The 21,531-nt window shown below is 43.3% G+C and overlaps 1 protein-coding gene across 2 annotated transcripts in view; it reads left to right on the forward strand.

Moving 5' to 3' along the window:
- Positions 1–4,103: 4,103 nt before the first annotated feature.
- The window catches only part of MOCOS (molybdenum cofactor sulfurase), a 400,707-nt gene continuing 383,279 nt past the window's right edge, over positions 4,104–21,531 (forward strand). The window contains exon 1 of one of the 2 annotated variants that reach the window (XM_056520778.1): positions 4,104–4,464. In XM_056520778.1, coding sequence (XP_056376753.1) covers positions 4,323–4,464 — 142 coding nt within the window. In that variant the 5' untranslated portion in view covers positions 4,104–4,322. Of the gene's footprint in view, positions 4,465–12,659; positions 12,909–21,531 lie in introns of those variants that run through there. The other variant, XM_056520779.1, reaches the window with a different exon arrangement.

Consider the following 21,531-nt stretch of genomic DNA (forward strand, 5'->3'; position numbering starts at 1 on the left):
CTTAGCAGAACAATATATTTATTAATCATGTGACCTAAGGTCCTGGAAGCAGCATTTACACTATACAATATATAAAATGTTTTTATTTCTTTTTAACTCTGATCGCATCATATGACTGATATAATGGTGCATAAGTGTATTTTGTTCTCTGTGCTAGTGGATCCAGGTGTGAACGGGAGCCACTCCGGGTTAATCAGCCCTGGGTGCCTCCCCTCGCCCCTGGTTCCATATATAAGAGTACTTGGAATCTGTAATCATTGTACGACTAAGGCCAGCACCTGGCCGAAACGCGTCACTTCCTCCCTGTACCTGTTGCCTCGTTGATGTGAATAAAGCCGCACTTACCTGAGCCGAGCTGGAGTTCGCTTTCTTTATTTCCATTGTTCTGGGTGAGGTCCACACCCTCTCCTTGCTTGGGATCCAGACCAGGGATAGAGCCGGAAACTTCCTCTACTTTCACAATATATAAAATATATACATAAAATTAAGGAAGGAAGAGGCGACTAGGGGTTATCCCATTAAGAGCATCCTATCAGTACGGAGGAACTCTGACTTTGGGGACTTATCACACAAGGTAAAGTACAAGTACAGTACCGGGACACCACAACAGGTTATGTGTAGTTATGTATTATACGTGTAAAATACCTGTAAGTCTTTTTTCCACATTATTGTATTGTTAACCAGAGAATCCTAGGGACTTGGTGACCTCCCAAGTGACCTATGGGCTCCTTGCACAGCCCCCTTTATTATATGGGGAGGGGCTGTACTCTCCCTCTTTTCCATGCTCTTTAGTTCCTGCTGAGGTATAGTGCAGTCAAGTGTTCCAGTGCCTGTGTCTAGCCATTGGAGTCCTCAAGTCTAAATTACTAGAGCCACCAGTCGGTCCTGAGTAAGTCAAGTTATCTCAATTGTCTGTCACCATCTCAAGTCAAGTCAAGTCATCTATAGTCACCGTGGCCTGCATTATAGGCTGTCAAGTCACTGCAAGTCCCAGCAAGCCTGCGAGGTCTCCCTGTGTCACTGGCCACCTCTCTGGGATATTGGCTGAACTGCATAGACTGTACCATCTGTCTTACCTCAGTAAAGCTACCGTTACCCTTAACCTGCCCTTGGACTCCTTATGCGCCTGCCTAGCCTAGGATTAGCGGTACTACCTTCAGGTGGTTATAAGGCCAAACTACGCCCTGGCATCACAACAAGAAGGGGTTAATACCATCTACCCCTGGGGCCATAACATCTGCCCCCTTGCACCTCACATCCCACCCCGTAGCGCACCACATAGACAAAGTTCAGGTTCTAGGATTAGCTTAATCTATTAAAGCTGAAATTGCACACCACTGGTACGACATATTTAGTGGTTGGTCGCCAACGGATATTAAAATCGGCCATTTCCTGTTTGGTCCCATGACTATATTATTTTAGTTTTTTTGTCCTTCTTTGTTTTATTAATATATTGGTCTATTGTAGGATTAAACGTCAAGTATGACACCCACCCCTGTATTTCAAATAATGCTTTCAATTGTCTCTTTATATTTCAGAAGCTAAAGGAAAATGCAACAGTGGTGGGAATCCGGTGAAGCACCAAAGCATGTAATCCAAAGTCCGGCAGATGGCAGTTTAGAGCCTTTGAAGTACCTTCAATATAAACACTGCTGCCATTTTCCAAGCTTCTAATGGGGGAATTTGGGAGAGATTAAAGTTGGTTCAAGATGTCATAATGTTCATTTCCAGCCATAATTGAACTCTGTATCACATTTGTTAGCAACCTGAGATAGGATTTTATCTGGAAGGAATTCAAGGGGGCCACAGAGTATGAGAACATAGTTTTCAACAGGATGTTCGCAGAAGAAGGCCTCTTTGCATGTGGAAATACATCTTGAATAAATTAAAGGGGGAAAAAAAAATTCAAATCAACTGGCTACAGAAAATTAAACAGATTTGTAAATTACTTCTATTTACAATATCAACCCTTCCAGTACTTATCAGCTGCCTAAACTACGGATATACGATAGAAAAATTTGTGATTTTTTTTCCAGTCTGACAACAGTGCTCTCTGCTGACACCTCTGTCCGTGTCAGGAACTCCAGGGATGGAGAGGTATTCAATGGGGACTTGCTTCTATTCTGGACAGTGCATGACATGAACAGAGGTGCCAGCAGAGAGCACTGTTGTCAGGCTGGAAAAAACTTCACAAATGTCTCCATATTATACAGCAGCTGATAAGTACTGGAAGGCTTCAGATTTTTTAATAGAAGTAATTTACAAATCTGTTTAACTTTCTGGCACCAGTTGATTTGAAAACATTTGTTTTCCACTGGTTTCCACCGGAGTTCCCCTTTAAGTATTGTACCATATGGATGGTACAATACTTGTTTTTCTGCTTGTAACATATATATAAGGAGGGGTCTTTCTTCCCCTCAGTAGAACTGATTTCGAACACTGCTTTATTCCGTGTCAGGTCATTTATTGTCTATTAATTAGAAACTCTGTGACATCGCATTGAAGTCCCCTTGTAGACTTCCCCGACACCCGCCCCGCTAGGACGTGCCCTGAAGACTAGTTACTTGGGAGCGTTTTTAAACTAGGATTACTCTGAATGTTGGAGTGTCTCAGAGTAACTCATAGTGTCCCTGTGATGCCTGCACCAGTTTTATGCTGCCCCAACAGTATAAAATTGATCACCGATTTCCCTTAACAGCAGTTAAATATATGAAACTAAAGTTAATTAAAAACCAATAAATAAACAACTTAAATGAAAAAAAAGAGAGAACCTAAGTGCCCCCCTCCTTCACAAAAGTCGCAACAGCAGATCTCCCCCTTCTCACACATGCACACACCAAAGGTCTCCCCTCTCCAGTACCCCCCCCCCACCACTCACACATATACATATAACAGGTTTCCACATAATCCCCAGCCCTCCACCCCACATAACAGGTCCCCCAGCCGTCCACCTTCCTCACATAACTGGTCTCCCAGCCCCCCACCCGCCTCACACAACTGGTCTCCACTATCAAGCACCCTCCCCCCTTAACTTAGCACTCATCCACATAACAGTAACACAGGACACAGGCAGCCTACTGGGCGGCCAGCCTACTGGGAATTTCTCCATATCCCGGTAGACCAATCCAGCCCTGGCCAGATCCCCCTTCCTGGTCTGCAGATGGTTGCACCTTCATACCCTGTAATGTGACACTTGCAGGTAGTTGTAGGGCGCCCCTTGTGGAAGGTCTTCTCGGTGTCCTGGGTCAGGCAGTACAGGGAGGCCTCCCCCAGCTGCAGGCGCTCACAGCTCAGCAGGCACTCTGCTCCCCCAATCATGGCCTCCTCCAGTTGGGCCCCTCGGAGCCCGCATTGCTCCCCGCATCTTAGCCGGACCTCCCGCACCTCCTGCAGGATCAGTGGCGGCTAGCTGCTTTGGGCCCCCAGGAATGACAGGGCCCAGGGCAGCTGCCCCTTTTGCCCCACTTTAAAGATGGCCCTGGGCATAAGGCTATCCTTCCTATAAGATAGGGATGGGCATAAGGCTATCCTTCCTAGAGACTAAAGTACATCCTACACACTTCAGTAGCATGTTTTACTTGCCACAGACAGCACCTCTTTCTTGAATGGCAGTGCAGCCACTAGGTGTGAACCAGACCTTAGCTTTTATCTCGAACTTTCACCTGACAGCAGATCTGAATCATTTTCTCCATGTAATAGTTAAATAGTGAGGCGGCATTAATCCTGCCATTTACAGTTGTGTCTTCATGGAGCAATAACCTATATATATGTATGTATATATATATATATATATATATATATATATATATATATATATATATATCTTGCCTTGTAAGGGAAATCTGAATAAATCACTATGGCGGTATATATAGTGTCATACAACACTATATAGTGTATAGTGTGTGCTGTTCTGTATGTAAACCGTAGAAACGATGGGCATATTCTAAACTTGTAATTTTACCTGAGATATAAAGTTACAGAACCAGTTTTCATGGCTACAAGCCCTTTTTGCACTTTGTTGTTTCTTGGTGCACTTAATAAGATATGCTTGCTAACCTCACTGGACTGGGACATCATGTGGTGCATAAAAATGGCATTTCACATGCTTTATTCCATAGAGCACCATATAATCATGTGACCTCTCTCCAGTACACATGGATGTGTGCACCAGTGTGTATGGCACGCTGTGAGGCACGTCATGTTGTGATCTGTCAGCTGCTGCCCCTCCCCCTTGAGTGTTCCCTTCTTCCTGTTTCTGTCATACACATTCACTTAACTAAAGTTTGCTCCTAAGTTTTTCATTGACAGACCGGGCTGCTCACATGGAGAGGGAGCAGACAGCCATGACTATGGAGGACCTGCTGTCATTCTCTCATTTTCAGAAGCATTTGAAGAACTCGTCTGACTACGGGTATGGAGGAACTGTCCTAGAAATGAGGAAGAAAGAGTTCAGCAGAATTGCAGGTAAATCTGTGCTGGTTACAGGGATGTACTGAGACAAGCTGCCTCCACTGATCACTGTGTAGAGCGCCTTCATGTGCACTGTGGCAGGGCCAAACCACAAAGTACTATGCAGGTGCTTGGATTTTGTAACACATTATTATTTTGTAACACAGAAGTATTGATCCGTCCAGAAATTGGGGTAGAGTTTCTCAAAAACTACTGTAACTTCTGCTCCAGCGATATTATTCACACCTTTTTTTTTTCTCCTCACATTTTCAAAGGTCTTTTGTGCTGCTTTGAAAATATGAAAATAGTTAAAATTCATTTCCGCGCTTCTTTTGTTTTTTATCATGCCCAAATTTTTTTTAATAAAGTTTTTCAATAATAATTATTTCTTTTTTTAAATAAATACTTAAATAACACCTTTTCCCAAAAAAAACAAGAAAAAAAAACACAATAAAACTACAACCATTTCTGTGATTTCTACACTATCAAAAAGTTGGTGTGAAATTTTTGATGTAAACTGGACTCTCACCCCTTTGAAAATATCATTTAAAGCAGAAAATATACGTGGACATGGCCACTTTTATCAAACTGACGTAAACAGTGTAAACCGCGGCACAAAGCTCTTTGAAAATGTGGTCGATACTTTTCGCGCGAACATTTTGGCACAAAATTGATTTTTTGAATCTCCCCCAGGGTTTTTTATTAACAGATTTGTGGGTCTTTTGTTAGTGTACAAAAGTCCCAGAAATGTCTGTGCTGTGCAAAATGTGTGTGACTTTTTGCTAAAGCGATTTTGACTAAAATTACTTTGGTGCGCAATTTTGTTTTTTGTCACAAAGCCCCCAATTTGTCATCTACACCAGCCAAGACCTGGCTTACAAAACTGGCTGTAAAGGAATTTTTTTTTTTTTTTAAAGCTGCACATTTTTTTTTTTTTGCAAAAGGGGGTAAAAAGTTGCAGGAAAGTCGCAGAGGGAGGAATCATAAAAGGTGGTGTTCTGAAGTGATTTATTGTTTGCTGCTTACGTGTGCCAAATTTTTAAACCCTCATGGGCTATTATGATAAATATGTTGCATGTAAGCAAAACCAAAGCACAAATAAATTACTTTTAACCTGTTAAGGACCAAGAGCGTACCCGTATGTCCTGGGTCCTTTGCCTTTCTATAACGCGGGGCCACGGCATGGCCCCGCATCATAGCGGGTCGGGCCCGGCCTCTAACAACAGCCGGGACCCGTGGCTAATAGCCGCGTCTAAAGTGAAACTAAACTACCCCCGACTAGCTCAGGGGGCTGTTCGGGAATGCCGCAGTGAAATCGTGGTGTCCCAAACAGCTGTAGGACATGATGAGGGTCCCCTTACCTGCCTCCTGGTGTCCAACTGCCAACTGACTGGTCAGTACCTGAGATCCAGGCATGAGCAGTCAAGCGGCAGAATCATTGATGTATGTGATCCTATGAGAAACCATTGATCAATGTAAAAGATCAGTGTGTGGGGGGCTATAGCCCTAGCCCCCCTAGGGGGATACTAAACTCTGTAACATTGCAAAAAAAAAAAAAAGTGGAAAACAAAAGTTAACAAAGATCATTAAACCCCTTCCCTAATAAAAGTTTGAATCACCCCCCTTTACCCATTGAAAAAAAAATTGTAAATAGCATTACACCGAAGAAGCATTAAAAATCTATAGAGAAAAACTTAAAATATGTAAAATACAGATAAAAGCAGCAAAAATAGAGACAGAAAGACTCATTGCCAAAGAGTAAAACTAACCCCAAAATGTTCTTTAACTATATAAATAGTAAAAAGGTCAAAAACGAAAGTGGAGGCCCTTTAAAAAATGATGAGGAAGAAATTATAGACGGGCATCAGGAAAAAGCAAATATGCTAAACACATTCTTCTCCATTATATTCACCAAGGAGAATGAAATGCCAGGTGAAATACAGCGAGAAAAGGTAAACTCCCCAGTACAGATCACCTGTCTAACCAAGGAAGAAGTACAGTGCCGCCTGCAAAAAATCAAAATAGACAAATCACCAGGTCCAGATGGCATTCACCCCCGAGTTCTAAATTAATTAAGTAATGTAATAGACAGACCCCTATTTTTATATTCAGGGACTCTATAGTAACAGGGACTGTTCCCCAGGACTGGCCCGTGGCAAATGTGGTGTCAATATTTAAAACGGGGACAAAAGGTGACCCTGGGTCTGTTAGTTTAACCTCCAGTGTATGTAAATTGTTTTAGGGTTTTCTAAGAGATGCTATTTTGGAGTATACTGATAAAAAATAAATGTATGACCCCATATCAGAACGGCTTTATGAGGGATCGGTCGTGTCAAACTAACCTGATCAGCTTTTATGAGGAGGTGAGCTCCAGACTGGACCAGAGGCAATCGCTGGATGTCGTATATCTGGATTTTCCAAAGCATTTGATACGGTGCCACATGATAGATTGGTGCATAAAATGAGAAGGATGGGGCTGGGGGAGAATGTGTGTAAGTGGGTAATTAACTGGCTCAGTGATATGAAACAGAGGGTGGTATTAATGGTAATTATTCTGATTGGGTGACTGCTACTAGTTGGGTACCACAGGGGTCAGTCTTGGGACCTGTTCTATTTAATATATTTATTAATGACCTTGTAGAGGGGTAAATAATAAAGTAGCAATCTTTGCAGATGATACTAAACTCTGTAAAGCTGTAAACACTATAGAGGACAGTGCACTGTTACAAATGGATCTGGATAGGTTGGAAGTTTGGGCTGGGAAGTGGCAGATGAGGTTCAACACTGATAAATGTAAGGTAATGCACATGGGGAGGAAAAATCCGGGCTGGGATTATGTATTAAATGGGAGAACACTTGGAAAAGGACTTAGGGGTCTTAGTTAATATTAAACTTAGCTGTAGTGACCAGTGTCGGGCAGCTGCTGCCAAGGCAAATAAAATCATGGGGTGCATCAATAGGGGCATAGATGCCCACGACAAGGAAATAATTCTACCTCTGTACAAATCACTAGTCAGACCACACATAGAATACTGTGTACAGTACTGGGCACCAGTGTACAAGATATAGTGGAGCTGGGGAGGGTTCAAAGATGGGCAACCAGGGTAATACAGGGAATGCGAGGACTACAGTACCCAGAAAGATTATCAGAATTAGGGTTATTTAGTTTAGAAAAAAGAAGGCTTAGGGGAGACCTAATAACTATGTATAAATATATCAGGGGACCGTACAGAGATCTCTCCCATGACCTATTTATACCCAGGACTGTATCTATAACAAGGGGGTATCCTCTACGTTTAGAGGAAAGAAGGTTTCTACACCAGCACAGACGGGGGTTCTTTACTGTAAGAGCAGTGAGACTGTGGAATTCTCTCCCGGAGGAGGTGGTCATGGGGAACTCTGTAAAAGAGTTCAAAAGGGGTCTGGATGCATTTTTGGAGAGTAATAACATTGATGGTTATGTATACTAGATATTTAGGGACAGCATGTTGGTCCAGAGATTTATTCTGACTGCCATATTTGGATCCGGGAAGGAATTTTTACCTCTAGTATGAGGGTTTTTTGCCTTCCTCTGGATCAACTCAATAGGGACTCATTAGGGACATAGGTTGAACTAGATGGACTCTGGTCTTTATGTTACTATGTAAATAAAAATTAACATATGTGGTATCGCCGCATGCAGAAATGTCTGAACTATAACAATATATTGTTAATTAAACCGCACGGCCAATGGCGTACACGCAAAGAAATTCCAAAGTTCAAAATAGCGTATTTTTGGTCACTTTTTATATCATGAAAAATTTTAAACGAATAAATTTTGGTGCATGTAGTTATGTTTTTTCCCAGAAGTACGACAAAATCAAACCGATATAAGTAGGGTATCATTTTAATCGTATGAACCTACAGAATAAAGAGAATGTGTCATTTTTACAGAAAAATGTAGAAGCCCCCACATTTACAAAATTGAGTTTTTTTACTTCAACTTTGTCTCACAATGATTTTCTTTTCCGTTTCGCCGTCGAATTTTGGGTAAAATGACTAATGTCATTACAAGTAGAATTGGTGGTGCAAAACATAAGCCATCATATGGATTTTTAGGTGCAAAATTGAAAGAGTTATGATTTTTTAAAGGTAAGGAGATAAAAATGAAAGTGCAAAAATGGAAAAAAAAAACTGGTCCTTAAGGGGTTAAACCCACTTTCTAAAGACAATGATGATAAATGTCAGTGCATTAGGTGTGCTGTAGTTGTTGCAGGCTATGAATAAAAGTGATCAAAATTTTCCCAAATTTAGATTTTTGGCTTATATTTTTTTCCTCCCTGCCCTCCAAGGCACTTGGGGGGAGATTTATCAAAACCTGTGCATAGGAAAAGTTATCCAGTAGCCTATGGCAACCAATCAGATTTCTTCTTTCATTTTTAACAAGGCCTCTGCAAAATGAAAAAAGCAATCTGATTGGTTGCTATGGGCACTCAGCAACTTTTCTTCTGGACATGTGATAAATCTCCCCCCTGATGTTTATATATTTTTTCACTTAAATTAACCCGTTAAGGTCCCTTGACGTACGTGTACGTCATGACACCCTGGTACTTAAGGACCCATAACGTACACGTACTTCATGGGGAATTCCGGTCCCCACCATGCGCCTTGCGGGGATCAGACCGGGATGCCTGCTGAAATCATTCAGAAGGTATCCCGTGCAAATGCCCAGGGGGGTCATCAGACCACCCCACCTGCGATTTGCGCAATTCCGGATCATACGGGTCTATGGTTACCCGGAAAATCAGGGGGATCTGGGTTGTTTAAGACACTTACGATCCCCCTGAATGCATAGGAGTGAGGTGGCAGGGGTGCCACCCCTCCTATTCCTGCTATTGGTCGTATAGACGCGACGACCAATAGCAGATCGGGGGCAGGGGGGTAAACTTTTTGGTTTCCCCCGTTCTGCCCACAAACAATAGGCGGGGCACAAGGGGGAAACGACAGAGGACTGGGGATGAAGTTAACTTACCCATCCATGGCGGTGGAGGCGACGTTCAACGGTGGAGATCGGCGGGGGGCGATGTCATGCGGCTGGCTCCCTGTATCCTACAGAAGCCGGTGAGTTGCTTAGCAACATCTGGAGGGCTACATTTTGAGACCAGTATACAGTGATCTTCAAACTGTGATCCTCCAGCTGTTGCAAAACTACAACTCCCAGCATGCCCAGACAGCTGTTTGGGCATGCTGGGATTTGTAGTTTTGCAACAGCGTGAGGGCTCCAGTTTGAGACCACTATACAGTGATCTCCAAACTGTGACCCTCCAGATGTTGCAAAACTACAACTCCCAGCATGAACAGACAACTGTCTGGGCATGCTGGGATTTGTAGTTTTGCAACATCTGGAGGGTCACAGTTTGGAGATCACTGTGCAGTGGTCTCTAAACTGTAGCTCTCCAGATGTTGCAAAACTGCAAATACCAGTATGCCCAAACAGCTATCTCGGCATGCTGGGAGTTGTAGTTGCGTACCTCCAGCTGTTGCATAACTACATCTCCCAGCATGCCCTTCATCGATCAGTACATGCTGGGAGTTGTAGTTTTGCAACAGCTGGAGGCACACTGGTTGGAAAATACTGAGTTAGGTAACAGAACCTAACTGAACCAGTGTGCCTCCTGCTGTTGCAAAAGTACAACTCCCAGCATGCACGGTCTGTCAGTACATGCTGGGAGTTGTAGTTTTGAAACAGCTGGAGGTTTGCCCCCCATGTGAATGTACACGGGCAGGTTTACAGTAAGTTTCTTGAAGTTTGAGCTGGCGGGAAACTCACCGTAACCTGCCAGTGCAAATGTACCCTAAGAACACTACACTACACTAACACATAATAAAGAGTAAAACACTACATATACACCCCCTTACACTGTCCCCCCCCCCCCCCCCACAATAAAAATGAAAAACGTATTGTATGGCAGTGTTTCCAAAACGGAGCCTCCAGCTGTTGCAAAACAACAACTCCCATCATTACCGGACAGCCACTGGAGTTTAGCAACAGCTGGAGGCACCCTGTTTGGCAATCACTGGCATAGAATAACCCTATGTCAACCACTATGCAACCCCGAATTTAGTCCTCAAATGCGCATGGTGCTCTCCCACTTCAGAGCCCTGTCGTATTTCAAGGAAACAGTTTAGGACCACATGTGGGGTATTTCCGTACTCGGGAGAAATTGCACTACCAATTTTGGGGGGCTTTTTCTCCTTTTACCCCTTATGAAAAGGAAAAGTTGGGGTCTACACCAGCTTGTTAGTGTAAAAAAATAAAAAAAATTTACACCAACATGCTGGTGTTGCCCCATACTTTTTATTTTCACAAGCGGTAAAAGGAAAAAAAGACCCCCAAAATTTGTAATGCAATTTCTCCTGAATACAGAATTACCCCATATGTGGGCGTAAAATGCTCTGTGGGCGCACAACAAGGCTCAGGATTGAGAGCACACTATGTACATTTGAGGCCTAAATTGGTGATTTGCACAGGGGTGGCTGATTTTACAGTGGTTCTGACAAATGCAAAAAAATAAATACCCACATGTGACCCCATTTTGGAAACTACACCCCTCACGGAATGTAACAAGGGGTATAATGAGCCTTAACACCCCACAGGTGTTTTTGTTAAAGTTGGATGGGAAAATGAAAAAAATTTTTTTTCATTTTCACAAGAGAACATAGGAAAAAAGCCCCTCAAAACTTGTGGCCCCATTTCTTCTGAGTAATAACATACCCCACATGTGGATGTAAAGTGCTCTGCTGGCGCACTACAATGCTCAGAAGAGAGGGAGTGCCATTGGGCTTTTGAAGAGAAAATTTGTCCGGAATTGAAGGCCACATGTGTTTACAAAGCCCCCATAGTGCCAAAACAATGGACCCCCCCGCATGTGACCCCATTTTGGAAACTACACCCCTCGCAGAATGTAATAAGGGGTGCAGTGAGCATTTATCCTCCACAGGTGTCTGGCAGATTTTTGGAACAGTGGTCCGTGAAAATGAAAAATGTAATTTTTCATTTGCACAGCCCACTTTTCCAAAGAACTGTCAAACCCCAGTGGGGTGCAAATACTCACTGCACTCCTTATTAAATTCTGTGAGGGGTGTAGTTTCCAAAATGGGGTCACATGTGGGGCGGTCCACTGTTATGGCACCACCATTTCAGCAAAATTCACTCACCAAAATCCCATGGTTGCTCCTTCCCTTCTGAGCCCTCTACTGCGCCCACCGAACAGTTGACATAAATATGTGAGGTATTTCCTTACTTGAGAGAAATTGGGTTACAAATTTCGGGGGCTTTTTCTACTATTACCCCTTGTAAAAAAAAAAAAAAAAAGCTGGGTCTACAAGAACATGCCAGTGTAAAAAATGAAGATTTTGAATTTTCTCCACCAATTTACTGCTATTCCTGTGAAACACCTAAAGGGTTAACACATATTTTGAAGGTCATTTTGAATACTTTGAGGGGTGTAGTTTTTATAATGGGGTCATATATGGGGTATTTCAAATACGGTGGCCCCTAAAATCCACTTCAAAACTGAACTGGTCCCTGAAAAATGTCGATTTTGAAAATTTTGTGAAAAATTGGAAAATTGCTGCTAAACTTTGAAGCCCTCTGATGCTATACTTTGAAGCCCTCTGATGTCTTCCAAAAGTAAAAACATGTCAACTTTATGATGCAAATATAAAGTGGACATATTGTATAAGTGAATCAATATATAATTTATTTGGAATATCCATTTTCCTTAAAAACAGAGAGCTTCAAAGTAAAAAAAAAACACAAAATTTTTAAGTTTTTCATCAAATTTTGGAATTTTTCACCAAGAAATTATGCAAATATTGATAAGATTTTACCACTAATATAAAGTAGAATATGTCATGAAAAAACAATCTCGGAATCAGAATCAAAGGTAAAAACATCCCAGAGTTATTAATGCTTAAAGTGACAATTGGCTGGGTCCTTAAGTGACAATTGGCTGGGTCCTTAAGGGGTTAAATGTCCATTGTCACCAAAACTATATTTTTAAAAACAATAGAGCCATAGAAAATAAGTATATCTCTAATACTATTTCATTAGAAAACTGCTCCTATAAAAGTGGCCACTAGAGGTCCTCATAAAATGTCCCACACCTGTTACTATTGTCTTTCCTCTGTAGCAACATCAGCTCTCAGTCGGAATACAGGAAGTTAAGGCGGGGGCTATATAAGCCTGTGTGCGCTCCCTGTGTGAGGATCTCCGAACACACAGAGAGCAGAGGAGAGCGGGCAGTGAGTGAGCTGCTGTGATTGGCTGAGAGGAGGCCACACACCCTTACACCTCCCCAGCTTTCCGCAGCATCTAGTAAAAGAAGGGGAATGATTCAGTGCCCAGCTCTATCCATAGCACAGAGCAGAAGAAGGAGCAGATGTGTGACAGCATGTTCTACCTCATACAGCAACATGTACGCCAGTAGTAAGGAGATGGGGAGGGGGTTTGTTACAGTGTACCAGCCAAGTAGTAAAGAGATGGGGAGGGGGTTTGTTACAATGTGCACCTCAGTAGTAAAAAGATTTCATGAGGAGGAGGTTTGTTACAGTGCCTCACCCCAGTAGGAAGGGGATTACATGAGGAGGAGGTTTGTTACAGTGTATGACCCAAGTAGTAAGGAGATTACATGAGGAGGAGGTTTGTTACAGTGTGTCACCCCAGTAGAAAGGAGATTACATGAGGGGGAGGTTTGTTACAGTGTGTAACCCCGGTATTAAGGAGATTACATAAGGAGGAGGTTTTACAGTGTCATCCCAGTAGGAAGCATGGGAAAGCTGGATAACATATATGTTGACAGCCATATTGCTTGTCATTTAGCTTCTACATAGTAGAGGCCTGCATTGGTATTGGGATCCCGCAGGACCCAACCCAAAATGTACGGTTGGTCAGAAGGCTGCTGCGGGCGGGAGCGGATGGTCAGATGCAAATCCTGAACTAGTGTTGCTCGCGAATATTCGCAATTCGAATTTTATTCGCGAATATCGCATATTCGCGAATTCACGAATATTCGCGAATATAGCGCTATATATTCGTAATTACGAATATTCTTTTTTTTTTTTTTTTTTTTTTTTTTTTTCACAGTACACATCACAGTGATCACCGCTCTCTGCTTCCAGCTTATGTGATGTAAGAAAGCTCTAATACTACTGTGTGAGACTGGTGTGCGAATTTTCGCATATGCGAAGATTTGAATATGCTAATTTGCGCATATGCGAATTTTCGTCTATGCACATTTATGTATATGTAAATTTTCGCATATGTTAATTTTCGCGCATGCGAATATTCGCATATGCGAAAATAAAACGAGAATATTACGAATATGCGAATATTCGCGAATATGACGAATATTCGTCCATATATTCGCGAATATTCGCGAATTAGAATATGGCCTATGCCGCTCAACACTATCCTGAACCACCATGGCAGCCTCAATATAAGTCCAACTCACTGTGCTCCTCCCAGTCCTGTCTGCTCCCCCTGCCACCGCACCGCCATTTTTTGGCATGCCCATCTGATTGGTTGCTATGGGCAACTCAGCATCTTTTCCTCTGGACAGGTTTTGGTAAATCTTTCCCATAGTGCGCTGTGCTGCGGCCCAGGCTGGGTATGTAAGTGACTGCATCTGTCGATGATCCTCCCAGCAGGATCCTTCACTGCAATTCACATAGGGGTAAGTGTACTGCTGAGCATTGCACCCTAGCATATTCTAAAGACCCTATGCAATGCTCTGCAGTCTGCACATACTCCCCCCATGTGTATGGCCGTGTGTGTTTGTGTATGTACATTCCTATACAGGTGGGGGTATGTGCAGAGCATTGCATGCTAGTTTGTAGTACAGACTGGATGCAATGTTCTGCATATACCCTCACTTGTATAGGAATGTACATACACACACTGCTCTGCACATGGGGGGTATGTGCAGACTGCAGAGCATTTCACCCTAAGGTCTTCTATAAACCCTAGATTGCAATGCTTTGCAGCCTGCACATATGCCCCATGTGTATAGTAGTGTGTGATGTACATTTCTATACAGGTGGGGGTATGTGCAGAGCATTGCATCGGCCAGTGACCCAGGGCCTCTTAGTCTGCAGTCACTGCTATTCACATCTGTACATACACTAGAGTGCAATGCTCTGCACATTCCCCCATGTATAGCAGTGTGTGTACTACACACACTGCTATACACGGGGAGTATGTGCAGAGCATTGCACCCTAGTATCTGTACATTCCTATGTTAGCGGACGGGATTGGACAAAAAATCATCGGGAGAGAGATTGAAAAACCAGTCCTGCGCAGGGCTCTGCTATATAGTATATAAGGAGAACAGCAGGCAAACTCCAGTAATCCTTCTTCCTCTCTGTGTAACACGTGCAGCAAAAAACCATAGAGGAAAGGGTTACAGAGCAGAGCAGAGAGCAGTGATTGGCTGACAGCTCAGTGACACACAGTGAGGGAAGAAGTTTAGTCATGTACAGTGAGGGCAAAAGAGGGACACGCCCCCTGCCTGAGAGAAGATGAAAATTCTGTGTGATCTTTAAGATAAATTTGTTTTCCCTTAGTCCTAACAGCAGCACAAGTGGGGTGTTCTGCCCCCCTGAAGCGGGCAGGATGGTGGAATTTTTAATTCTGCCCAAGTAATTAAACCTTTAATTAGCTCCCCATATAAGGCCTCCACCCATAGGCCACATTGCTTAATAACAAATAGACAAATAAAACTAAGGGCGGGAAATTTATGTGCTGCTGCTAAGACTAAGGGAAAAGAAATTTACGTTAAAAATTAACGCTTCCCTTACGTCCTAGCAGCACAAGTGGGCACTTAGCAAGTAACAACATAAATAGAGAGGGACTACGGAAGAGAAGCACTTAGGATGGATTGCCCAAAGGCCAACTCTTCCGAATGTTTCGCATTAACCCTGTAATGACTGACAAAAGGGTTATGGGTGCCCCAGGAGGCAGCAGCACAAATTTATTCTAAGGGAACAGATTTCCTTTCAGCAAAAGAGGTAGACACTGCTCGGGTTGAATGGGCAGTGACAAAGGCAGGAGGGATTAACTCCTGGGCTACAAAAGCCTCCCGGTTTGCCTCTTTAATCCATCTACTCAGAGAGGGTTTAGAGGCTTTAAGACCTTTGTTCTTCCCTGAAAAAGAAACAAGAAGGTGTTCCGATCTTCTGAATTCCCATTTCTTGAGATGTAGATTGTGAGGATTCTTGAAATGTCCAGGGTATGATCTGCAACTTCCTCGGGAGAGGATGGATTAGGAAACAGAACTGGAAGGGATATGACTTGATTAGTGTTGGAGAAAGTCGGGACCTTAGTAACAAAGGTGGGTAAATACCTCAACAGGACTCTGTCCTGGAGAAAGAGTATATAAGGCTCAAAAGCCGAAAGGGCCTGAAGCTCACCAATCCTCTTGGCTGAGGTTATGGCCAACAAAAAAGGTGACTTTAAGGGATAAATACCTAAAGTCAACTTCTTTCAGAGGTTAAAAAGGGGGAGAGCATGACCCCCTTAAGAACAGAAGACAAATCCCAATTGGGAATAGATCTGAGAACTCTAGGTGTAAGTCATTCAGCTTCCCTGAGGAATCTTCTGATTAGGGGTTCCAGTGACAAGGATCTGCCTAAGAGTGCTTAATTTTGAACCTTTAAAGTGGATGGGCTAAGACCCTTGTCAAGGCCATCCTGAAGGAAACGTAGTATTGTAGAAAGGATCTGAGGTTACTACCTCTTTTGTAGTACACCGTTGAAGGAAAATACGCTTTATCCTTGAATAAACCTTGTTTGTAGACTCTGCTCTAGAGTGTGCAATGGTTCTCAAGACCTCCGCAGGAAGCCCACTATTTAGTAGGGTCCTGTCAATCTCCAGGCTGTCAGATTGAGTCTCCTCAGATCTATGCTGGTTGCCTGTGTTGTGAGACCAAAGGTTCTGCACGGGGGGGGGGGGGGGGGAGCCTCCAATAATACCCCTGACTCATCCTTATCAGCTTGGTGAACCAGGACCTCTTGAACCAGAATGGTATGATGGCTATCACTGAGGTCTGGTCTTGCCTAACTTTCATCAATACCTTCGGTATCATGGAAAGTGAGGGAATATGTAGGCCAGCTGGAACCTCCATCTATCGCCACTGGATTGTCTTCTTTGTAGAGAGAGCAAAACTTGCTCCCCTTGGCGTTCAGACGAGTTGCCATGAGATCTATCTCTGGCATACCCCACCTTAGAGTTATCTTCTTGAAGATCTCTTCGCTCTGGGACCATTCGCCTTGGACTGGAAGGCCGCGACTTAGACGATCTGCCACTATGTTGAGATCCCCCTTGATGTGGACTGCAGAAAGGTGGGTTAGATTGAGCTCTGCCCAAGAGAAGATTAGTCCGGTCTCCTTGAGGAGCTCTTGGGACTTTGTGCCACCCTGTCTGTTGATGTAAGCCACCACAGTGGTGTTGTCTGATCGAACTCTTATCGCTTTCCCTAGAATAAGGGGTGCGAAGGGGAGGAGAGCTAAACGAACAGCTCTCAGTTCTCTCATGTTGGAGGAGAGTAGTCTCTCCTGGGGGGTCCAAGTACCCTGTACAGGATTCTCGTCCAGATGGGCTCCCCAGCCCTGAAGTGAGGCATCCGTGGTCAAAGTGATCCAACGAGGTTGAATCAAGGACTTCCCATTTGCCAAATCCTTCCACCATTTGAGGGATGTCCGGACTTCGGGAGACAGGGTGCACTTTCTTTCCAACCCCTTGGGGTTGCGGTTCCAGACAGTCAAGACCTGATCTTGAAGTGGTCGGAGATGCCATAGGCCCCAGGGAACTGCCTCTGCAGACGCTGAAATGTGACCCAACATCTTCATCAGAGTTCTGATGGATACCTTGCGAGGGACCATCAGAAACTCGCGGCTCTTATGACCCGTTCTCTTCTTTCTGTAGTAAGGGACAAAGTCATCTGAGAAGAATTGAAAACAAAGCCCAGAAACTTCCTGGAGGTGGAAGGGATGATTTCGGATTTTTCCCAATTTATAATCCAGCCCAGGCGCAGGAGAAAATTTAGAGCCAGATGAAGATGAAATTGTAGCACATCTAGAGTAGCGGCTTTTAGAAGCCAGTCGTCTAGGTAAGGAATGATTTCTAGACCTCTTAGTCTTAGGGTGGAGACTTGCAGAGCCACCACCTTCGTGAAGGTGTAGGGAGCGGAAGTGATGCCGAAGGGCAGAATGGCAAACTGGAGATGCCTTACCATATCTTTTATGGAGACAGAAAATCTCAAGAATTTCCTATGGGCAGGAAATATAGGGACATCAAGGTAAGCATCCTTCAGGTCGATGGTGACCATAAGATCTTGAGGGTCCAGAATGCTGATGACAGAGTGAATGGTTTCCATCCTGAACCACCTTTTTCTTATGAAGCAGTTTAGATAGCGAAGATCTATGATCATACGTCAGTCGCCCGATGATTTCGGCACAAAAAAGATTGGGGAATATACCCCTGAATCCCTTTGATCGGGGGGGGGGGGGGGGGACTTCCTCCAAAAGCATGCTTTCATTTGTACTGGAGGACAGAGTCCTCTAGAATTGCCTGCTTTGGCTGAGGAAGTATTTTTGTCAACACAAATTTTCTTAGAGGAGGGGACACTAACTCTATCTAGTACCCTGACTGGATAACGTCTAGTACCCAGGGATCTTGGATTTCTTTCATCCAAGTTAACAGAAATAAACTTAAACAACCTCCTATGGGAGGAGGATCAGTAGATGACTTCTCTACTTGACAATTTAGAAGGAAAGGGAGAGGGAAAACGTTAGTGGACCTTAGAGGAGAGTCATAGCTCGGCTTGGCAATCCTTCCCACGGCCATGACCTCCCCCACGCTTCTGGTTGGACTGACATCTTTGGGATCTGGAGAGGCCCATAGACTTAGCCGCAAGCTTGAGATGTTGTTGAGCCGACTAGCAGAGAAAGTCCACCCCTGCAGTTCTAGTCCGCGGCCCCGCTGAGCGCAGAGGGACCGGAGCGACATAGGCAGCACTGCTGCCTGGTGAATAAGGTAAGGGCAGTTTTGCCCATACAAGCAGGGGGGATCAAAACTCTGGCTGATTCCACAGCCCCGGACCAAAGTCCTTAGTCATAGGAGGCAGCCAGACAGTGAACCTCAGAGATGCTGCCCAGGCTAACAGATAAGGCAGCAGACAAGGCTGCAAAACAAAAAAAAGAAAAAGAAAAGGGGGAATAATCCATGCAGTCTCTGTTTGAAAAATACAGAACCTGCACCGTCCTGCTGTCCGCACAGGACAGAAAAAAAGCAATGTGGCCGGTATATATATGGGGAGCTAATTAAAGGTTTAATTACTTGGGTAGAATGCTGGTTAGGATGTAAGGGAAGCTGATTTTAAAAGAAATACAGAAGCTAGACACATACAAGTTATATGAACATGATCAGGATGAGGTACTGAGCAACATAACTTTTTTTTCTGGGATATGATAGGTACGCTTTAACCCCTTAAGGACCAAGGACGTACCGGTACGTCCTTGGTCCTGTTCTTCTGATATAACGCGGGGTTACACAGTAACCCCGCGTCATATCACGGCGGGCCCGGCGTCATAGTGAAGCCGGGACCCGCCTCTAATAGCGCGCAGCGCCGATCGCGGCGCCGCGCGCTATTAACACTTTAGCCGCGCGCTCAGAGCTAAAAGGGAAAGTGAAAGTTCCCGACTAGCTCAGTCGAGCTGTTCGGGATAGCCGCGGCTAATCGCGGCATCCCGAACAGCTGACAGGACAGCGGGAGGGCCCCTTCCTGCCTCCTCGCTGTCCGATCGCCGAATGACTGCTCAGTGCCTGAGATCCAGGCATGAGCAGTCATGCGGCAGAATCGTTGATCACTGGTTTCTTATGAGAAACCAGTGAGCAATGATGAAGATCAGTGTGTACAGTGTTATAGGTCCCTATGGGACCTATAACACTGCAAAAAAAAAGTGAAAAAAAAAGTGAATAAAGATCATTTAACTCCTCCTCTATTAAAAGTTTGAATCACCCCCCTTTTCCAATAAAAAAAAAAACACAGTGTAAATAAAAATAAAAATAAACATATGTGGTATCACCGCGTGCGGAAATGTCCGAATTATAAAAATATAACATTAATTAAACCGCTCAGTCAATGGCGTGCGCGCAAAAAAATTCCAAAGTCCAAAATAGTGCATTTTTGGTCACTTTTTATATCATTTAAAAATGAATAAAAAGTGATCAATAAGTCCTATCAATGCAAAAATGGTACCGTTAAAAACTTCAGATCACGACGCAAAAAATTTGCCCTCATACCGCCCCATACACAGAAAAATAAAAAAGTTATAGGGGTCAGAAATGACAATTTTAAACGTATTAATTTTCCTGCATGTAGTTATGATTTTTTCCAGAAGTCCGACAAAATCAAACCTATATAAGTAGGGTATCATTTTAATCGTATGGACCTACAGAATACATATCAGGTGTAATTTTTACCGAAAAATGTACTACGTAGAAACGGAAGCCCCCAAAAGTTACAAAACAGCGTTTTTTTTTTTCAATTTTGTCGCACAATGATTTTTTTTCCCGCTTCACCATAGATTTTTGGGCAAAATTAATGATGTCATTACAAAGTAGAATTGGTGGCGCAAAAAATAAGCCATCATATGGATTTTTAGGTGTAAATTTGAAAGAGTTATGATTTTTTAAAGGCAAGGAGCAAAAAACGAAAATGCAAAAACGGAAAAAACCCCGGTCCTTAAGGGGTTAAGGCTTATTTTTTGGGGGACAAGTTGTACTTTTTACTGCCAACCTTTATTTTACTATACTGTATAATGGCCATGTTCACGCAGTGGAATGTCCATGTGAAATTCTGCTGTAATATTCCACACAGACTTTCTGTTGAAGGAGAGTCCCCTTTATTTTTATGGGATTCTGCTTCACTGTTCAGATGTTTCTGCTGCAGAAATCCCAATTCAAACCTGGAGAGGGTGCAGAAGAGGGTGACAAAGATAACTGATGGTATGGGAGGATTACGGGACCAAGACAGGTTATCAAGCTTGGGGTTATTTAGTCTAGAGAAAAGACGTCTTAGGCCCGTTTCACACTACCAGTATGCTCCGGCAAATTTGGCAGTCAAACTCGAGCCCTGATGGACTCTATTGTATTCTATAGATGCCGTTATTTTCGGAGAAAAAAGCCAGAGAAAAAGACAGTGCAAGCACTATTTTTTCTCCGACTTTTCTCAATCCTAAAATAACGGGCTTCAAACTGACGGAGACAGCTACAGTGTGAATGTAGCCTTAGGGCGATCTGATTTACCTTTTTTATACCTAGGTCAGTTACCATGACAAGGGGGCATTATCTACACCAAGAGCAGTGTTTTTCAAACAGTGTGTTTCCAGCTGTTGGGACTTGTAGTTTCACAACAGCTGGAGACACACTGTTTGGAAAATACTGGTGTAGAGGAATGAAGATTCCATCATCATCATCATCATCACAGTCCGGGATCCTTTACTGTAAGAACAGTGAGACTGTGGAACTCACCAAAACTTGATGTTGTGGGGTCTGAATGCTTTTTTTCAAAAATATATCACAAGCTATGGTTCCAGAAGTTGTCGAACTGGGAAGTTAAAGGGGTACTCCGGTGGCAAACTTTTTTTTTTTAAATCAACTGATGCCAGAAAGTTAAAAAGATTTGTATATTACTTCTATTTAAAAATCTTAATCCTTCCAGTACTTATTAGTGGCTGTATACTACAGAGAAAATTCTTTTCTTTTTGGATTTCTTTTCTCTCACGACCACAGTGCTCTCTTCTGACACCTCTGTCCATGTCAGTTTCTGACATGGACAGAGGTGTCAGCAGAAAATCGACATAGCAAACATATGCTGCTTTGGACAGTTCCTGAAGTGGACAGAGGTGTCAGCAGAGAGCACTGTGGTTGTGGCAGGAATTCCAAAAGAAAAGAATTTCCTCTGTAGTATACAGCCGCTAATAAGTACTGGAAGGATCAGGATTTTTTTTTTATAAAAGCAATTTACAAATCTGTTTAAC

This window comes from Hyla sarda, chromosome 5 (assembly GCF_029499605.1).
Source record: "Hyla sarda isolate aHylSar1 chromosome 5, aHylSar1.hap1, whole genome shotgun sequence".
NCBI lineage: Eukaryota > Metazoa > Chordata > Amphibia > Anura > Hylidae > Hyla > Hyla sarda.